The following is a 13,798-nucleotide window of genomic DNA, read 5'->3' as shown; positions in this document are numbered from 1 at the left end:
GGTACGTTCCGATTTAAATTGGTATTGGAACGAGTTTGATGTTTTCCCACGACAAAATGGGCGGCAATGCGAGTAATTGAATTTCTGTACAATGCAAGCGTAGCAAGACTTTTAATTAGTTCCAACTGGCAGTTGGTTAATTAAAATCACAAAGCCACAAAACTGATCGCATGCGCACACCCAACTACAGCGCTGACGGGAAAGCCAAGCTTATCGCGATCTATAAATACTCGCATAGTACGCAACTAGTGTATGCTTTATAGCCCCCTTCCATGCTCCCCTCCGCTCCAATGGGCCACACAACTTTGTAAATGTGTGCACAAGTCTGAGTTTGAGTCTGGGTCTGGGTCTGGGCCTGGGCCTGACACTCGAGCAGTCTGTACATAAATGTATATAAATATATATGTGTGTGTGTGTGTGCATAGAAAAAGGTGAGGCCGTAAATTAAGTGCCAGCCTCCAAATGTCAAAACATATGCCAAAGTCGGACACCAAGTCGGGAATTCTGCGACTGTCGATAGATAAAAAAAAGTAGCCCACAAAAAATAAATAAGTATATAAAAAGCAGGCCCACATGTAATAAGAACCGCTAGCGGACAATGACCATGACTGAGACAGCAGCAAAAGCAGTAGCAGTCACAGTTCCAGTTACAGTTGCAGTAACAGTTGCTGTTACTTTTGGCCAAGCTGTTGTAAGCCATTAAATCGCACGCCTAATAGTCCAACGAATCTTGCAGTTGTCCACAGTGGTGCCACAGAAATTCAAACATAATGCAAATAATGCGCCAAGCGCTTGACCTAATGAAAGAACTTAATCAAAAAATAGTAATAGATATATCACACATTCAATTTTCCTTAGCTGAAAGTAGTAGTGGCGGAGGTAAGGCAAGACTTATATAAATAATGTCCAACCCTGATAAAAGAAAAATAGTAATTATTTTTTATTGATTTACTAATTTATAAATGGTCGACAAGATCAGTGTCAATCTTAGTATTTAATACGTTAAAATAGCAAAAAAAATCCTGGCCAAAACCTTGTGAAAATTGTGTACAACCTTATGGTAAATTCGCATATGGGACAGCGACGTTAACAATAGATAAGCTGTCTACTTAAGCTCCATAACCACTCTCACGTCCTGGCAACGAATCTGCTAAGGAGGCGACGAAGATGGACATCGTTCGATCCCTTTAGGGTCAGCATGCAGGTCCACAGGCAAGCAAAATATTACCTGTTTCAGAGTAAAAGAAATGAACACATATATCATCTACTAACTGAAAATATCAACACTATGGTAAAAGTTGCTAGACAACAGTAGCAGCATATCATATAGTAATAAAAATAAAAAAACTGAAAACAAAACGTTGTAAAATTAAAAACTTAAAGCCTCATCGGACTTCAAATATTTCTAATAACATCAGCGACACGATGAAGGTATTTTATTCTCCTGTCCGGCCAGATTGAGTCGGTTACCACTTTAGTTCTATTTTAGCTGTGCATTTGCTAAATATTACAACCTATTGCATTTTTAATAAATTTTATATTATTAAATTGAATAAAATCAACCGATATATGTATATATATATCTATATGAATATCCAAAATCTACAACATATTCATATTTGTCGGACCAAACCAAACGTATGTATTTGGGTAAGACTGGAAAAGCATTTGCAAAATTGTATTCGGCTAACAGCGATATTGGCCCACTGTGCAAAACAGGTGCCTGGTTGTCTTGTCGGTAGGTGTGGACTTGGTCCCGCACCCCGGGCGTATAATTAAATCATTTGCCATAAAGTTTTACTTAGCCAAGTTTTCTGGGCTTGTGTCAACTGCTGCTCTAATGAAGACCGACAAATTAACATTTTATTTATAAGGCCAATTAGGCGACACACTCGAAAACTAATTTAAAGCGTCCACACCCCCATAATATGTTTGTCGTGGATGCAAGAAAATGTGACCGTCTATGTTCCCAGCTGCTTGCGGCCAATTTCAACGCTTCAGTTGGCATCGGGATGTCCAAGCTGCTGGAGGCCTGTTTAGCTGATTTGTGGACGCAACGTTTCACCTTTGCCCGCATGGGCCTGGAGCTGCAACCAGATCGCCAAGTGCTACGCTCGTCGCTCACCTATTACGCCATGGTGCTTGCCACCAGCTTCGAGCTGTGCACCGTTTGCGCCTTCATTGTGCTGCATCGCAGCGATATTGTGCTCTGCTCGGAGGCACTAATGCACGGTATCCAGATGATCTCCTCGCTACTGAAGATGACCATCTTTGTGTGCAAGTGCCCAGAGCTGGTGTCTCTCATTGGCGCCCTGCAGGCGCCCTTTCGCCATTCCAACGCCAACGCAGCTGAGCTTCGCATTTGGCAATTGCAGAATCGTCGCGGCCAGCTCTTCTCGGCCATATATTTCCTACTGTGTGCCGGCACCAGCGTCTCCTTTCTGCTAATGCCGCTCTCGTCAACCGCCCTGCATTACTATCGAACTGGCCAGTTTGTGCCCGTAAGCTCGTTTCGTGTTGCGTAAGTGACCATTTTTGAATCGCAATTAATATATAAGTCAGGGGAAGCGTTAAGGACGTTTTACTTTAGAACTATCACTGTAAAATGATCTAACATTTCCATCTATACCGATCTTTGCTAAGTTATGAAGATGCTGATTCATGAGTGTGCTTATGATTGAAGTTTGTTTTAGCAGCTCTATATAGTGTTCTGATCCTCTCAAATAGGAAAGTAATATTATAATTGTTTCATAAGGATTCAGAACTAAGAAAAAATCGTCTATTGTTGTTGTTTGGCCTTATTTAAGTCAAATGAAGGATAGAAAAGATTTTAGAAGCTTCACAAACTAAATAACTTAGTTAATATTTTATCGTAATATAGTTAAATTTTGACTTATTATTGACCTATAATAAGCCTAAATTATTTGGACTCATATATATTCTAATTTTTCCACAAATTATGGGAATTGAAATTATCAAAAATTATTAAAATTATAATCCATATGTGGAATATATTGGAATTTATATTACCCATTATTATAGGCACAGTCTTGGTAAAAAGGTTATCCATAATATATATACTCCAAGATATACTATATTTCTGCCTGGAATTTAGGAGCTCGAAAGGTTGTCCATATGTGGACTCTATTCTTCTCACAAAATATAAGAATTTATCTGAGCTAACTTATTAGGCATAGTTTTAGTCAACAGTTAGGTTTCGATTAGGTAAAATCTTATTGCAATTGATTTAATTATTTAATAATTATTGTTGAATTCTATATGGTTCGAAATAGTTCAATGCACCGTTTAAGCTGTGCACCCAGTTATAGCTCGCAGCTATCTCATTTATCTAGTTAACGCAGACAGTTGCACTTGCGCACCTGCCGATTACCTCGATCCATCTCAACCTTTCCTAGGTTGCCCTATGATGTCACGCAGCCGGCTATCTATTTGCTGGACTGCTGCTTGATGGTGCTTGTGTTGACCTTCTTCTGCTGCTCCACCACCGGCGTGGACACACTCTACGGCTGGTTCGTCTTTAGCCTGACGGCAAACTATCGTCGGCTTGTGCTGCAGCTGCAGCGCGATCTAGGACAGGCTCCAGCTAGTCGGGAGCTGGAGCGTTACCTGGCTGAGCTTTTTAGACAACATGCCCAGCTGTTGGAGCTAGTGGCTCGCTTCGAGGTGGTCTTTCGGGACATTGCCTGCGTGGAGGTGCTCTTAATCTGCGTGCTCTACTGCTCCGTGATCTGTCAGTACATCATGCCGCACACCAACCAGAACTTTGCCTTTCTCGGCTTCTTCTCGCTGGTGGTAAGCACACAGCTGTGCATTTATGGCTTCGGCGCCGAGCAGGTGCGTCATGAGGGTGAACAGTTTGCTCAGCGACTCTATCAGCTTGTGCCCTGGCATCAATTGACGCCACGTCAGCGCCGTCTGCTGCTGCTCCCGCTGCAACGTGCCCAGAAGGAGACCCAACTGGGCGCTTACTTCTTTGTGCTTGGTCGGCCCTTATTGGTGTGGGTGAGTCGGTCCTTTGCCAGCAATTGCTGAGCAATTATTAAATCTGCTTTGTATTTGTAGATTTTTCGCACAGCAGGTTCATTTACCACGCTGCTAAATACGCTGCGCGCACAAAATTAGACTTTGTTGGGAAAATCTCTAACATTGTTTTTATTGTTCTCCAACTAAATACTCCCACTTATTTCTCTTGGCTTTTGGCTTTTCTTTAAATTTGGCACTATGAGCCTGAAAAATATATTTAAAATGGCGTGGAAAATAGAAAAGGTTTCTTGCAATCGTTATAACATGATTTCCCTTAGCATTTATGGGAAATAATTTTATTAAATAATATGCTACTTTTATTATGTCAATAAGAACTGATGCGCATCAATATTGTTTGATTATAATCTGCAAAAAAGATTTTCTAAAATGTATATGCCTGTTAATTTAATTTCAAAAAGAGATTAAACAGTCCGGCATTTCTAACATCTTTTATTCTAACTATAAAAATAGTTATGCCCTCGAGAAACTACATTTGTTGAGCAGATGTCTGTCCAGATTTTGTTTAAATACGTTTTTTTAACAATCGTTAAATGTATCGCATTTTTATTTGGGTAAACTAACCCACGAGCTTAAATACTCCTAAATAATTTTATATTTCTCCTATGCCAAGCTTTTAAAACTTAACCCGAATGAATCACTTAATATTGTTGTACGCAATTCGATATTTTGTTTATAATCTTTATTATTAAAATTACAATTAAGAGCTGGTTTCTCATTTTATGTACACACACAATACAAATACAAATACAATTATGTTTAATTAAACAAAAAATAATTAAGTAATCGATACGCATCATAAAATACGATTAAACACATAAAAATACAAATACGAATACAAATACAAATACGAATAGGCTACGTGCTATAATTAAGTACAATTAACAATTATGCAACACGAATTGTGAGACAAGTAAACTGATACAAAAAAATTACAATAATAATAGCTATAATAATTTTAAAATAATAATTATAATAATAATAAGTACACACAACTAGGGGAACAATTGCAAACCATACGTGGTGTGAAGTGGAAGGAGGGGGAGGAGCTTGCAGCAGGCGTGCGCGCGGGGCAAGTGTGCAAATATGTGAAAGAGTTCGGCGAAAAAGTATCTAAAGTTGGAATTTTATCTCTGCTCAAAATAAATATATAAAAAAAACCACAAGATTTCGCAGCTAAAACTCGCTCCCAGCTGGATGTGGGCCCAGCCTGGCGTTTAGCTCAGTGCCAGCAGCGGCTCCAGCTCCAGATCTTTGCTTATTGTCTTTTTCTTGTACTTCTTTTGGAGCTTCGTTTTGGATAGCTTGGATTTGGATTTGCTGGGCTGTTGCTTCTTGAGCGCCGCCTCCTCGAGCGCCTTCTCGCGATCTAGGAGCTCCAGCTGCTCAAATATGTTCTTCGGATGTGGATGGGTGCTCGGCTTGGTCGCATTCTTGGCCGCATAGACGACCACAAACTGTGAGAAGGCCGAATCTGCGGGCGTATTAATATCAGCAAAATCGCGGAAGTTGGCGAACTGCTCCTCGGGATACGTATATTTCTGGATGAAAGCCTCGCTGGGACGACCATGGCCATTGTTGGCATCCCCATAAATGTAGTCGCTGTTGTCCTCTGGATGGTAGGGCATCTCCTCCTCCGGATAGAAGGTGCCGCCACGCAAAACACCAAAATCACCGCTGCCCAGAATGGCTGCATCAAAGCCGCGCTGCTGCTGCTGCTGCTGGGCCGGCGCCAAGAGCGGCAGCTGTAGCGGCGAGTTGTCGCCGGCAGGACCAACGGGACCAGCGGGACCAGCGAAGTATGGACGCGAGTGGCCCAATGGCGGCGCCTCATGGTAGAAAGGCGGATAGAAGTTCTGCGCAGCCTGGCTGTGCGAATCCGCACCGGGACCGGGCGTTACATCGGCCCGCGAGATCAGCTGTGTGTTCGGATTTGCAATGGGACGGAACTGTTCCTGCTGCGCTGGCACCGCTGCTGACACTGACTGTAAGGCTGCCTGAAAGTGGCGACTCTGTGCGGGCGTGGCAGCAGCTGCCCGATGATGTTGCTGCTGCTGCTGCTGTTGCTGCTGCTGATGCAGCTGTGTTGTGGGCGGCATATGGAAGTGCTGCTGCTCATGGGATCGCAGCACAGTTATGGGCGTAAAGTCATTCGGTTCCATCAGCATGTCGCTGTCTTCCTCTGGAAATTCAGCTGCAAAAGAAGAAAGAGAGAGAGAGAGAGAGAGAGAGGGAGAGATCAATGAGATGAATAAACAGCAAAAACGAAATGCATCTTCCGGCAGGCGAACAGATGTCTGCTTGACGGCTCTTCGATGGGCCCCTCAAGCTAGCGGGCTTCCACTCGAAGATCGACTTCAGCATCGAGTGGCTCGTCGTCTTAGCAAGCAGCACTTCTTTGTTTGCCCCGTCATTGTGAAGTGGCGAAATGTGTGGGTTGATGACGACAGCAAAATGTATTGAGAAGCAAGCGAAAGCTGCAATATTTTCGGAGGCTCTTCAGCCATTTCTGAAGACTTTAAGAGTCGACCCCCTCCCCCCCCCCCTCCATCTTAAAAAAAAAAAAATCCCGGAAATTAAAGTGCGTTTATATCGGCAGTTCGCTTGCAGGTCCACACAATATTGTTGATGCTTAAAAACGTATACTTCGAAACGTAGCTTGCACTAGCTGAAATTCCCACTTACAGGCCGCCGAAAAGTAAGGACAAGAAATTAATTGAAGGAATCAATCCCTATGATATTCTTGCTATTATCTATATAACTATTAGTTACTATATATCTTGCTTCATATAGGGTATCTATTGGTTGGTGCTGCCTCACATATTGCATGCTTGCTTGCAACATACCAAAAGGTTGCATGCAGCACATCAAATGCAAAATTCTTAAGGCAGCAAATATTTTTGTCATATCACAGCTGGCAGATCGAAGCACTGAATTGTTGTGCGGCACCGCTCGTGCCACCACTCGCTGCGCGGCTCAATTACAGTGCTTCAGTGGCTTGACTCAAATTTGTAGCTATTGTTGTTGTTGTCGGTTGTTGTTATTGTTATTGTTGGCTGCCGTTGACCAGTCAAATGTCGTCTCGATAAAAGTCGATAATAATGTAAGCAGCTGGCAGCTGGCATAAATTTTGTTCTAGCCATGTTGCCTGTCAGATAGCCGAGCAAAACCGACCAATCCAGCGAGCCTCCGACCCTCCCACTGTCCATGGCAGCATGCATGGCTGTAAGCCGCGCCCCCCGGGGCCCACCAACTACCACCTACCCAGCACGAGCCGCCTTTCATATAGGCAGTTGTTGTTGTTGTTGTTCGCTGCTTGTCTGTGGCTTTATTTCAACATGAATTCGGATTTTCACTGCATGCAATGCTAACGGTATTTTTCTGGCCTTTTTCTATATATTTTTTTTTGTTTAAAGCATTTTGATACCCTGCGAAAAACGGTATAAGAGGGTATTTTGGTTTGAAGTTTCCTTAAAAATATATAATAAAAAATCTACCCTGTAATTCATTACAGCCAAGTCGATCCAGCCAAGTCCATCTGTCTGTATGTGTGCCTGTCCATCTACTCGTATGTATCAATCCATTTAAGCTTAAGCTTAAAATCTGTATTGTAGGTGCTTTGATTCCACGTACAGATCAAGTTTATATTAGGTTATCGATAAATTACACGAAATCGGTAAAAATCGATTTGCAGTTCGAGTTTTTGAATAGTTAATAGAAGCGTATACGAGCTAGCCGAGTGTGTTTAGGCGCTTTACAAATATATTTTTTGTGTTCGACTGATTGCACAGGGTATCTCTTAGTCGTTCAATTATGTTTGTTCAATCATATGTCGCAGCTGATAAGAGCTAGCTTGAGTGTCTTTAGCTGCTTTAGAGCTATATAGTTTGTGTTTAAATGCTTGAACAGAGTATGTCTCATTTGTTCAGTTACAATCGATTGATTTATGAAAGTAAGCCGAGAGTGTTTAGCTCGACTGCTGTTATAGGGTATCTCTTAGTTGAGCACTCTCGAAAAAATCACTCTGTTATTTACAATGCCTTGCATATTGACACCCGCTGGTGGCTTTTTCGGGTTAGGTTTTTTTTGTTTTGGCTGGCAAAACGGAACATAATGAGTTTGTTAAGTGTAATTGGCCATTGGCTGGGTATGTTTCAGGTTCGGGTTTGGGTTGCGAAGTTTGGTTCACTTGTGTGGCGGCTGTGGGGGCTGCCCGGCTGCTTGATGATTTTCGATAGCGCTGCCAGAAAATGGGTCAAACACATTTCGGCTTTTGGCAGCGATATGTCGTGTATTAAGTATAAATTACTTTATTATTTATTTGACCAGTTCGTTGAAGTTTCATTAGTGTCCAGCTTAAAGCTGGTGCTGCACGTTTTTTTCATTTATTCTCATACCCTGTATCCACTCAAAGCGGGTGATTTTTTCAGCCTCATCAAATATTTACATGCTATTGTAACTAATCTGAACTGTATATTGTTTATTTATGCAGGTCGCCTTTTAAGTGTTACTTTCAGATGTTTGATGGAAAGAGAATATTATATATAGAGTCGGACGGGGTAAATGCGAATCGCGCTTGTGTCCAAGCTATACTTTGAACTGTTTCTCTTATTTGCCAAATTGCCAGCATGTCCACTCGCCAAAGACAAGGCAGCCACAATAAGAAAACACAGTCAGGTAGGCTCATTATCAATCGAATCCGCAAGCAAGAGCAACAGCAACACCCCGTTTTGAGGGAAAGGTGAACAGCAACTGGCTAGTATTTGATTGGCCTATGGCCCATTTTCAAAAATACCAAAACAATCGCAAATCCATATAATAACTAACCAGGCGAGAGAGCTTTGGGCTTTATAGCAAAATTATTTGCTGTTCGCCTGCACTTAAGTGTTGTGTTATGTAATCCCTAAACTTCAAGTTCCATTTTCATTCTAAGATAGGTGAATATAAGTTAGCTTTCGCATTAAATGATTTGACGATTGACAAAATAGTTGCCTTTTCAATTATCCTAGGCGACTAGCAAAGGGCTTGCACGTGCAAGAAGTAGAAATGGCTTATACTTTCTCTGATGATATATTAATTAAATTCCTTCGCAGTACCATTTAAATTCTGTTACCATATTACATGTATCAGCTTCCAATCTTATGTTGTAGTTTATTTTTTTTTATAATAAAACGTTGTAAACATGTATTCTATTGATTATATTTAGCAATTCAGCGTATTCAGTTCGGAGTCATCTCTATCTCGAATCTTCTTCATCTATTCTGGAGTTAGTCTTAGTCCTTAGTCCCAATTTGTATATATATATAGATATATATATAGATATATATATGTACAAATTTAGAAAAAAGTTACTTTATAAAGCCCATATTATCCCAATTATGATCCAATACAAACTTATGGCATGTACACATATATACTACTAATTATGTTATAATTTGAAAATACATCAAAATTGCACAACAATTATCCAATATTCACACTGAATTGGCAACTGTTGCAAGACAAAAACGAAAGCAAAACAAAAGTGAATAATTATAAATTATTTTCGTTACAATTTTCTTTTATTGTGAAAAAAGGAAAATAAACCAAAAAAAACTTGCAATTGCTTTTGCCGTTGAAAGTGGCAGCAAAATAAAATCTGAACTCGAATCCGAATGCTGATAAAAGCGACTCAAAAGGCAGACGAACACGAATCGCGCAACACTTTCATCGAGTGAGTGTCTGCTCATCAATCATTCATTCATTCATTCATTAAGTCATGCAAAAATCAAACAACAACAACAAAATATTAAAACAAAAAAGAAAAGCGAAAGCTTCGGGCAAAAACTTCGGAAAGTCACGAAAATGCAAAACAAAAATTGTAATGCAAATAAAAATAATAAAGAACTGCGTTTTTCGAAATTATGTTGAAAGGGCAGTCAATACCCTACAATTATCAGCCTTATTTATTGCTCAATACATAATACTTCTTTTAAATTCTGAATATAAAATACATACTACATAATAAATTATTTTTTAATAAAATGTATTCTACTCTATTATGCGACAAATTAGACACAATTAGTACATAGGTAGCTCTGTTTGTTTGTTTGTTTGTGTGTTTGTTTAACAACCCCTCGAAAGCTTCAGAGTATAATAATAAAAATGTGTAGGTAGTATAGTGTAATGCGTTTGCCGAAGCCCAAACTGAATCGCTGGGAAAGGGGGGGGTGAGAGTGTGTAAGAGAGTGAGACAACTTTTTGCCCTTTCCAAATAAAGCTCTATACGCAGATCTACACATAGATAACAATGTGTGTGGCGGCAGCTGCGCTGAAGCTGTTCTTGTTCTTTACTTCAGTCGTTCCCGCTGACCGCTCTGTCACGCCAACTTGTCTGTCAGAGTTCAGACAATTGGACATCGCGAAGTATAAAAAGGTGTAAATTTTAAGTGCAGTGAATTATTTGTGAAATTCCAAAGATTATTGTAGTAGAACTGGAACTGTAGAGCTGCGAATACCCTTTAATGGGCTTATTGCATATCTGACTGAATATCTAAGTAAGATAAAAGCAAGAAATAAACAGTTAAAAGCGTAATTAATTGTTCAATATAAAATACTTTTTTTTTCATCTGAATGCATTCGCGAATTTGTTTTAGTAGTTAATGCAATCTACTTTGCCATGGTAAGAATTAGACACAATTTAAATACACATATGTATATGCAATATTTACACATTATTGATTGCAATCGGTTTGCCAACACCTTAACTAACTGGTATAGAGAGAGAGTGAGAGTGATACATCCTTTATTTTTTGTTGCTTTTTTCGCTCTTCTCCTAACTTATCTATGCATACGTAGGTAATAATGTGAGCGGCTGCACCTGCGCTGAACCTAAAAACTAACTGTAGAACATAACCATTCTCTTCATTTCTTAAGAGCTGGATAATATCTAATTGATGAAAATCGGAATAGTTCAGTAAGCGTAATGTAATAAAAAAAAGTGCAGTAAACTTTAAAAAGTCAAAGCAGACAAAAGAAAATTAAAAGTGTGTTGATTTAACAGTGAATACCCATACCCTATTTGAGTATGAAATGGATTTATATACCTGCGAGAACTTGCAAGTAAGATTGCGGCAAGAAATAAATAGCTAAAAGCTTTATAAAATGTTCAATGTAAATTTGCTTTATATATCTAAATGCATGCAAGGAATGAGGCACAATTTGAATATATGCAAAAATATTAATAATTTATAAACACCTTATTATTTTTAATGCGTTTGCCAAAACCTTGACTAAATGGTATATAGAGGAGGAAAAATAGTGAGACACCCCGTTTAAGTTTTTTTTTTCGCTCTTCTTCTCGCATTAATAAAGCTGCATACGCGGATCTGTATGTAGATAACAATGTGTGCGGCTGCACCTGCGCTGAAGCTTGGCACTCTTTCATTCACATAAAAACTAACTGTTCTTGTTATCTGCCTTTGACTTCTCCGCTGACCGCGCTGTCACGCCATCTGCTCAGTCACAATTGAAGCAAATTTCGGACTTAGCACAGCAAAACACTCTCCAGTGAAACTCTGCAGTGAAATAATTAATAATATCTAAACAACATCTAATTGATGAAATATCGAAATGGCTCAACTATTGTAGTGTATAAATATAATAATATGAAATGTAGTGTAACACAAATAATAACATCGAATTTGGGAATTAAATTAATAAGCGCGACGTAAGTGCTAAATATGTTGTTTTTGTGATTATTGCAATTGTTGCTATTGTTGTTGTTGCTCAAATTATGAAAGTGTTAAACAATAAGCAGAAAGAAGAAAAGAAAAGTAAAGCCAAAGCAAAGCAAAGCAACGCGCAGATATTTCATAATGATTAGCGCGCACTGAGCCAGACATAAAGTGAAAAAAGAAAAAAAAAGAAGGCAGGGAGAAAGAGACTATAGACTAAAGTGAGGCAAACCGAATAATTATAGTCATCAAGATGTGCGAGTGTGTGTGTGTGTGTGTGTGTGTGTGTGTGTGTGTGTTTGCGCATTCAGCTGAGCTATAATCGGTGTGATGTACGTACGGGTGTGTGTGAGCTTTCAGTACTCGTAACATGATGACCCTGATGACGATGTCGAGACTTGCGGTACAGGGGCGTATGCGTTAAATTGAGCGCGTCGTGCCCACAACAAATGGGAAGAGTGCCTGGGTATGTGTGTGCGTTTGTGTGTGTGCTTATGCACCATGACACGTTCATGTGTTTAGTCATTTGGATACGAGAGCGAGAAAAAAAAGAAGGTAAATGAAAAAAATTGCACATTGCGATTGTTGTCGGTGATTTTACATTGTATTTTAAACATGACACTTCTTCAATTTGAATTCACAATTCGCTGATTATCGCTGGCTTTGTGGCAACCACTTGTGGCGCGTTAACGCAATGGGCCACAGTGGCTGCGTGGGCGTGGGGCCGTGTAATTAACACATTGTTTGGCCTGCGTGTTGCAATATGCCGTCCCATTAGTAAGGCGACCGCGTCTAAGTGGGCGTTAAATGGGCGTTCATTATTATGTTTATTGTGTTTGGGTGACGTCACATAAATGTCTGATACTTAGCTCAGTTTATGCATTGCACATTTCTCATTGCTGCATGCGATTTTATAAGGCAGAGAAGGCAAATGAAGTTCGGGCTTAGCGCATGACAGGCACAAGGGTTAAATGTGGGGGAATTATGCAGATTCTTTAAGGCTTTTTCTGTGATTTTATGCTTTGAACTGTCGTTTATTATGAAAAGCTGATATATATATATAAATATTTTTTCATAAGAAAATGTTGATTCTCATTTCTCCCCTGAGTTTAGATTAAAGATAGCAAATAGAAAGGAACCCCAAAGGGTGTTTTCCTCTCAAGCTTATTATAAATGAGAATTTACCTGAGTCAAATAATTATGTCAAAAATTTCTTTTTGCTATTTTATAGTGTGTTGCAATCAGTTGTAAAATAGCTTGAATACAATTTATAAGCTAGTGTATTATGTGGCAGCAAGAGAAATAGCTGCAATGACAAGTCGACTAGTTAAGTTAGAGAAAGAAAAAAAATAAGTACAAGAAATGTATGAAATTGGCGCGGCCCACACATTGAGTTTTGATAAACAGACACGATAATTCATGGCACGACTTGATTATGATGCATGCCAGTTGTGCCGCAGTTTGTGCCCGCCTGCCACAGGCGACGCCCAAAGCAACTGCAACTCATCAGCGGCCGGTTGCAATTTTCCGGCACTTAGCTGGCACTTACAGCGACTCGTGCGTGTTCAACTATATATGTGTGTGTGTGACTAAGTGTGTGTGTGGCTTATAAATTTCAAAATTCCGAGTTAAAAACAAAATATCAGGACTGCCGACGGCAGCGTCACTTTCACTAGCCTAAATCCAGCTGAGCCGCAAGTGATTTTAATTGAAGTTAAGTGAATCGAGAGTCGCATCGTTTGCACTTGCAGTTTGACCTTTGTCTGTGGCAAGTTAATGGCACATTTCACTGGTCAATGGTAGTCTTGGATATGCGTATTGCAGAGACAGTTCATTAAGTTGACCTTTGAGGGAACTGCATTGCAATTGCCTTTGAGAAATGGGAACAATCATACTTGCGTCAAGGGACAAGATAGTTATTCTATCTAAAGCTTAAATTAACCATTCGTCATGTGTTAGTAATTCCGTTTGGCATTTAAACGTTTAATTGACTATTAAAAAAATGGTGCAGCTATAAAAAG

The 13,798-nt window shown here is 39.8% G+C and overlaps 2 protein-coding genes and 1 long non-coding RNA gene across 5 annotated transcripts in view; 2 read left to right on the top strand and 1 right to left on the bottom strand.

Annotated features, from left to right (window-relative positions):
* The first annotated feature begins 2,012 nt into the window (after positions 1-2,012).
* On the top strand, positions 2,013-4,143 carry Or1a (Odorant receptor 1a). The gene is made up of 3 exons (XM_002055653.1): positions 2,013-2,521; positions 3,417-4,023; positions 4,084-4,143. The coding sequence occupies exons 1-3, from the start codon at positions 2,013-2,015 to the stop codon at positions 4,141-4,143; spliced, it is 1,176 nt and encodes a 391-aa protein (XP_002055689.1).
* A 613-nt stretch (positions 4,144-4,756) lies between these two features.
* LOC6631580 (uncharacterized) overlaps positions 4,757-13,798 on the bottom strand; it is a 32,760-nt gene continuing 23,718 nt past the window's right edge. For both annotated transcript variants that reach the window (XM_015170849.3, XM_032439655.2), the window contains exon 3: positions 4,757-6,256. In XM_015170849.3, coding sequence (XP_015026335.1) covers positions 5,280-6,256 — 977 coding nt within the window. In that variant the 3' untranslated portion in view covers positions 4,757-5,279. The remainder of the gene's footprint in view (positions 6,257-13,798) is intronic.
* LOC116652011 (uncharacterized) overlaps positions 10,390-13,798 on the top strand; it is a 132,692-nt gene continuing 129,283 nt past the window's right edge. Inside the window, exon 1 of one of the 2 annotated variants that reach the window (XR_004305020.2) lies at positions 10,390-10,723. This is a non-coding gene — a long non-coding RNA (uncharacterized lncRNA). Of the gene's footprint in view, positions 10,724-11,588; positions 11,771-13,798 lie in introns of those variants that run through there. The other variant, XR_004305021.2, reaches the window with a different exon arrangement.

This window comes from Drosophila virilis, chromosome X (genome assembly GCF_030788295.1).
Source record: "Drosophila virilis strain 15010-1051.87 chromosome X, Dvir_AGI_RSII-ME, whole genome shotgun sequence".
NCBI lineage: Eukaryota > Metazoa > Arthropoda > Insecta > Diptera > Drosophilidae > Drosophila > Drosophila virilis.
Note: the sequence above shows the minus strand (reverse complement) of the source record. Positions and strands in the feature narration are given on the sequence as shown.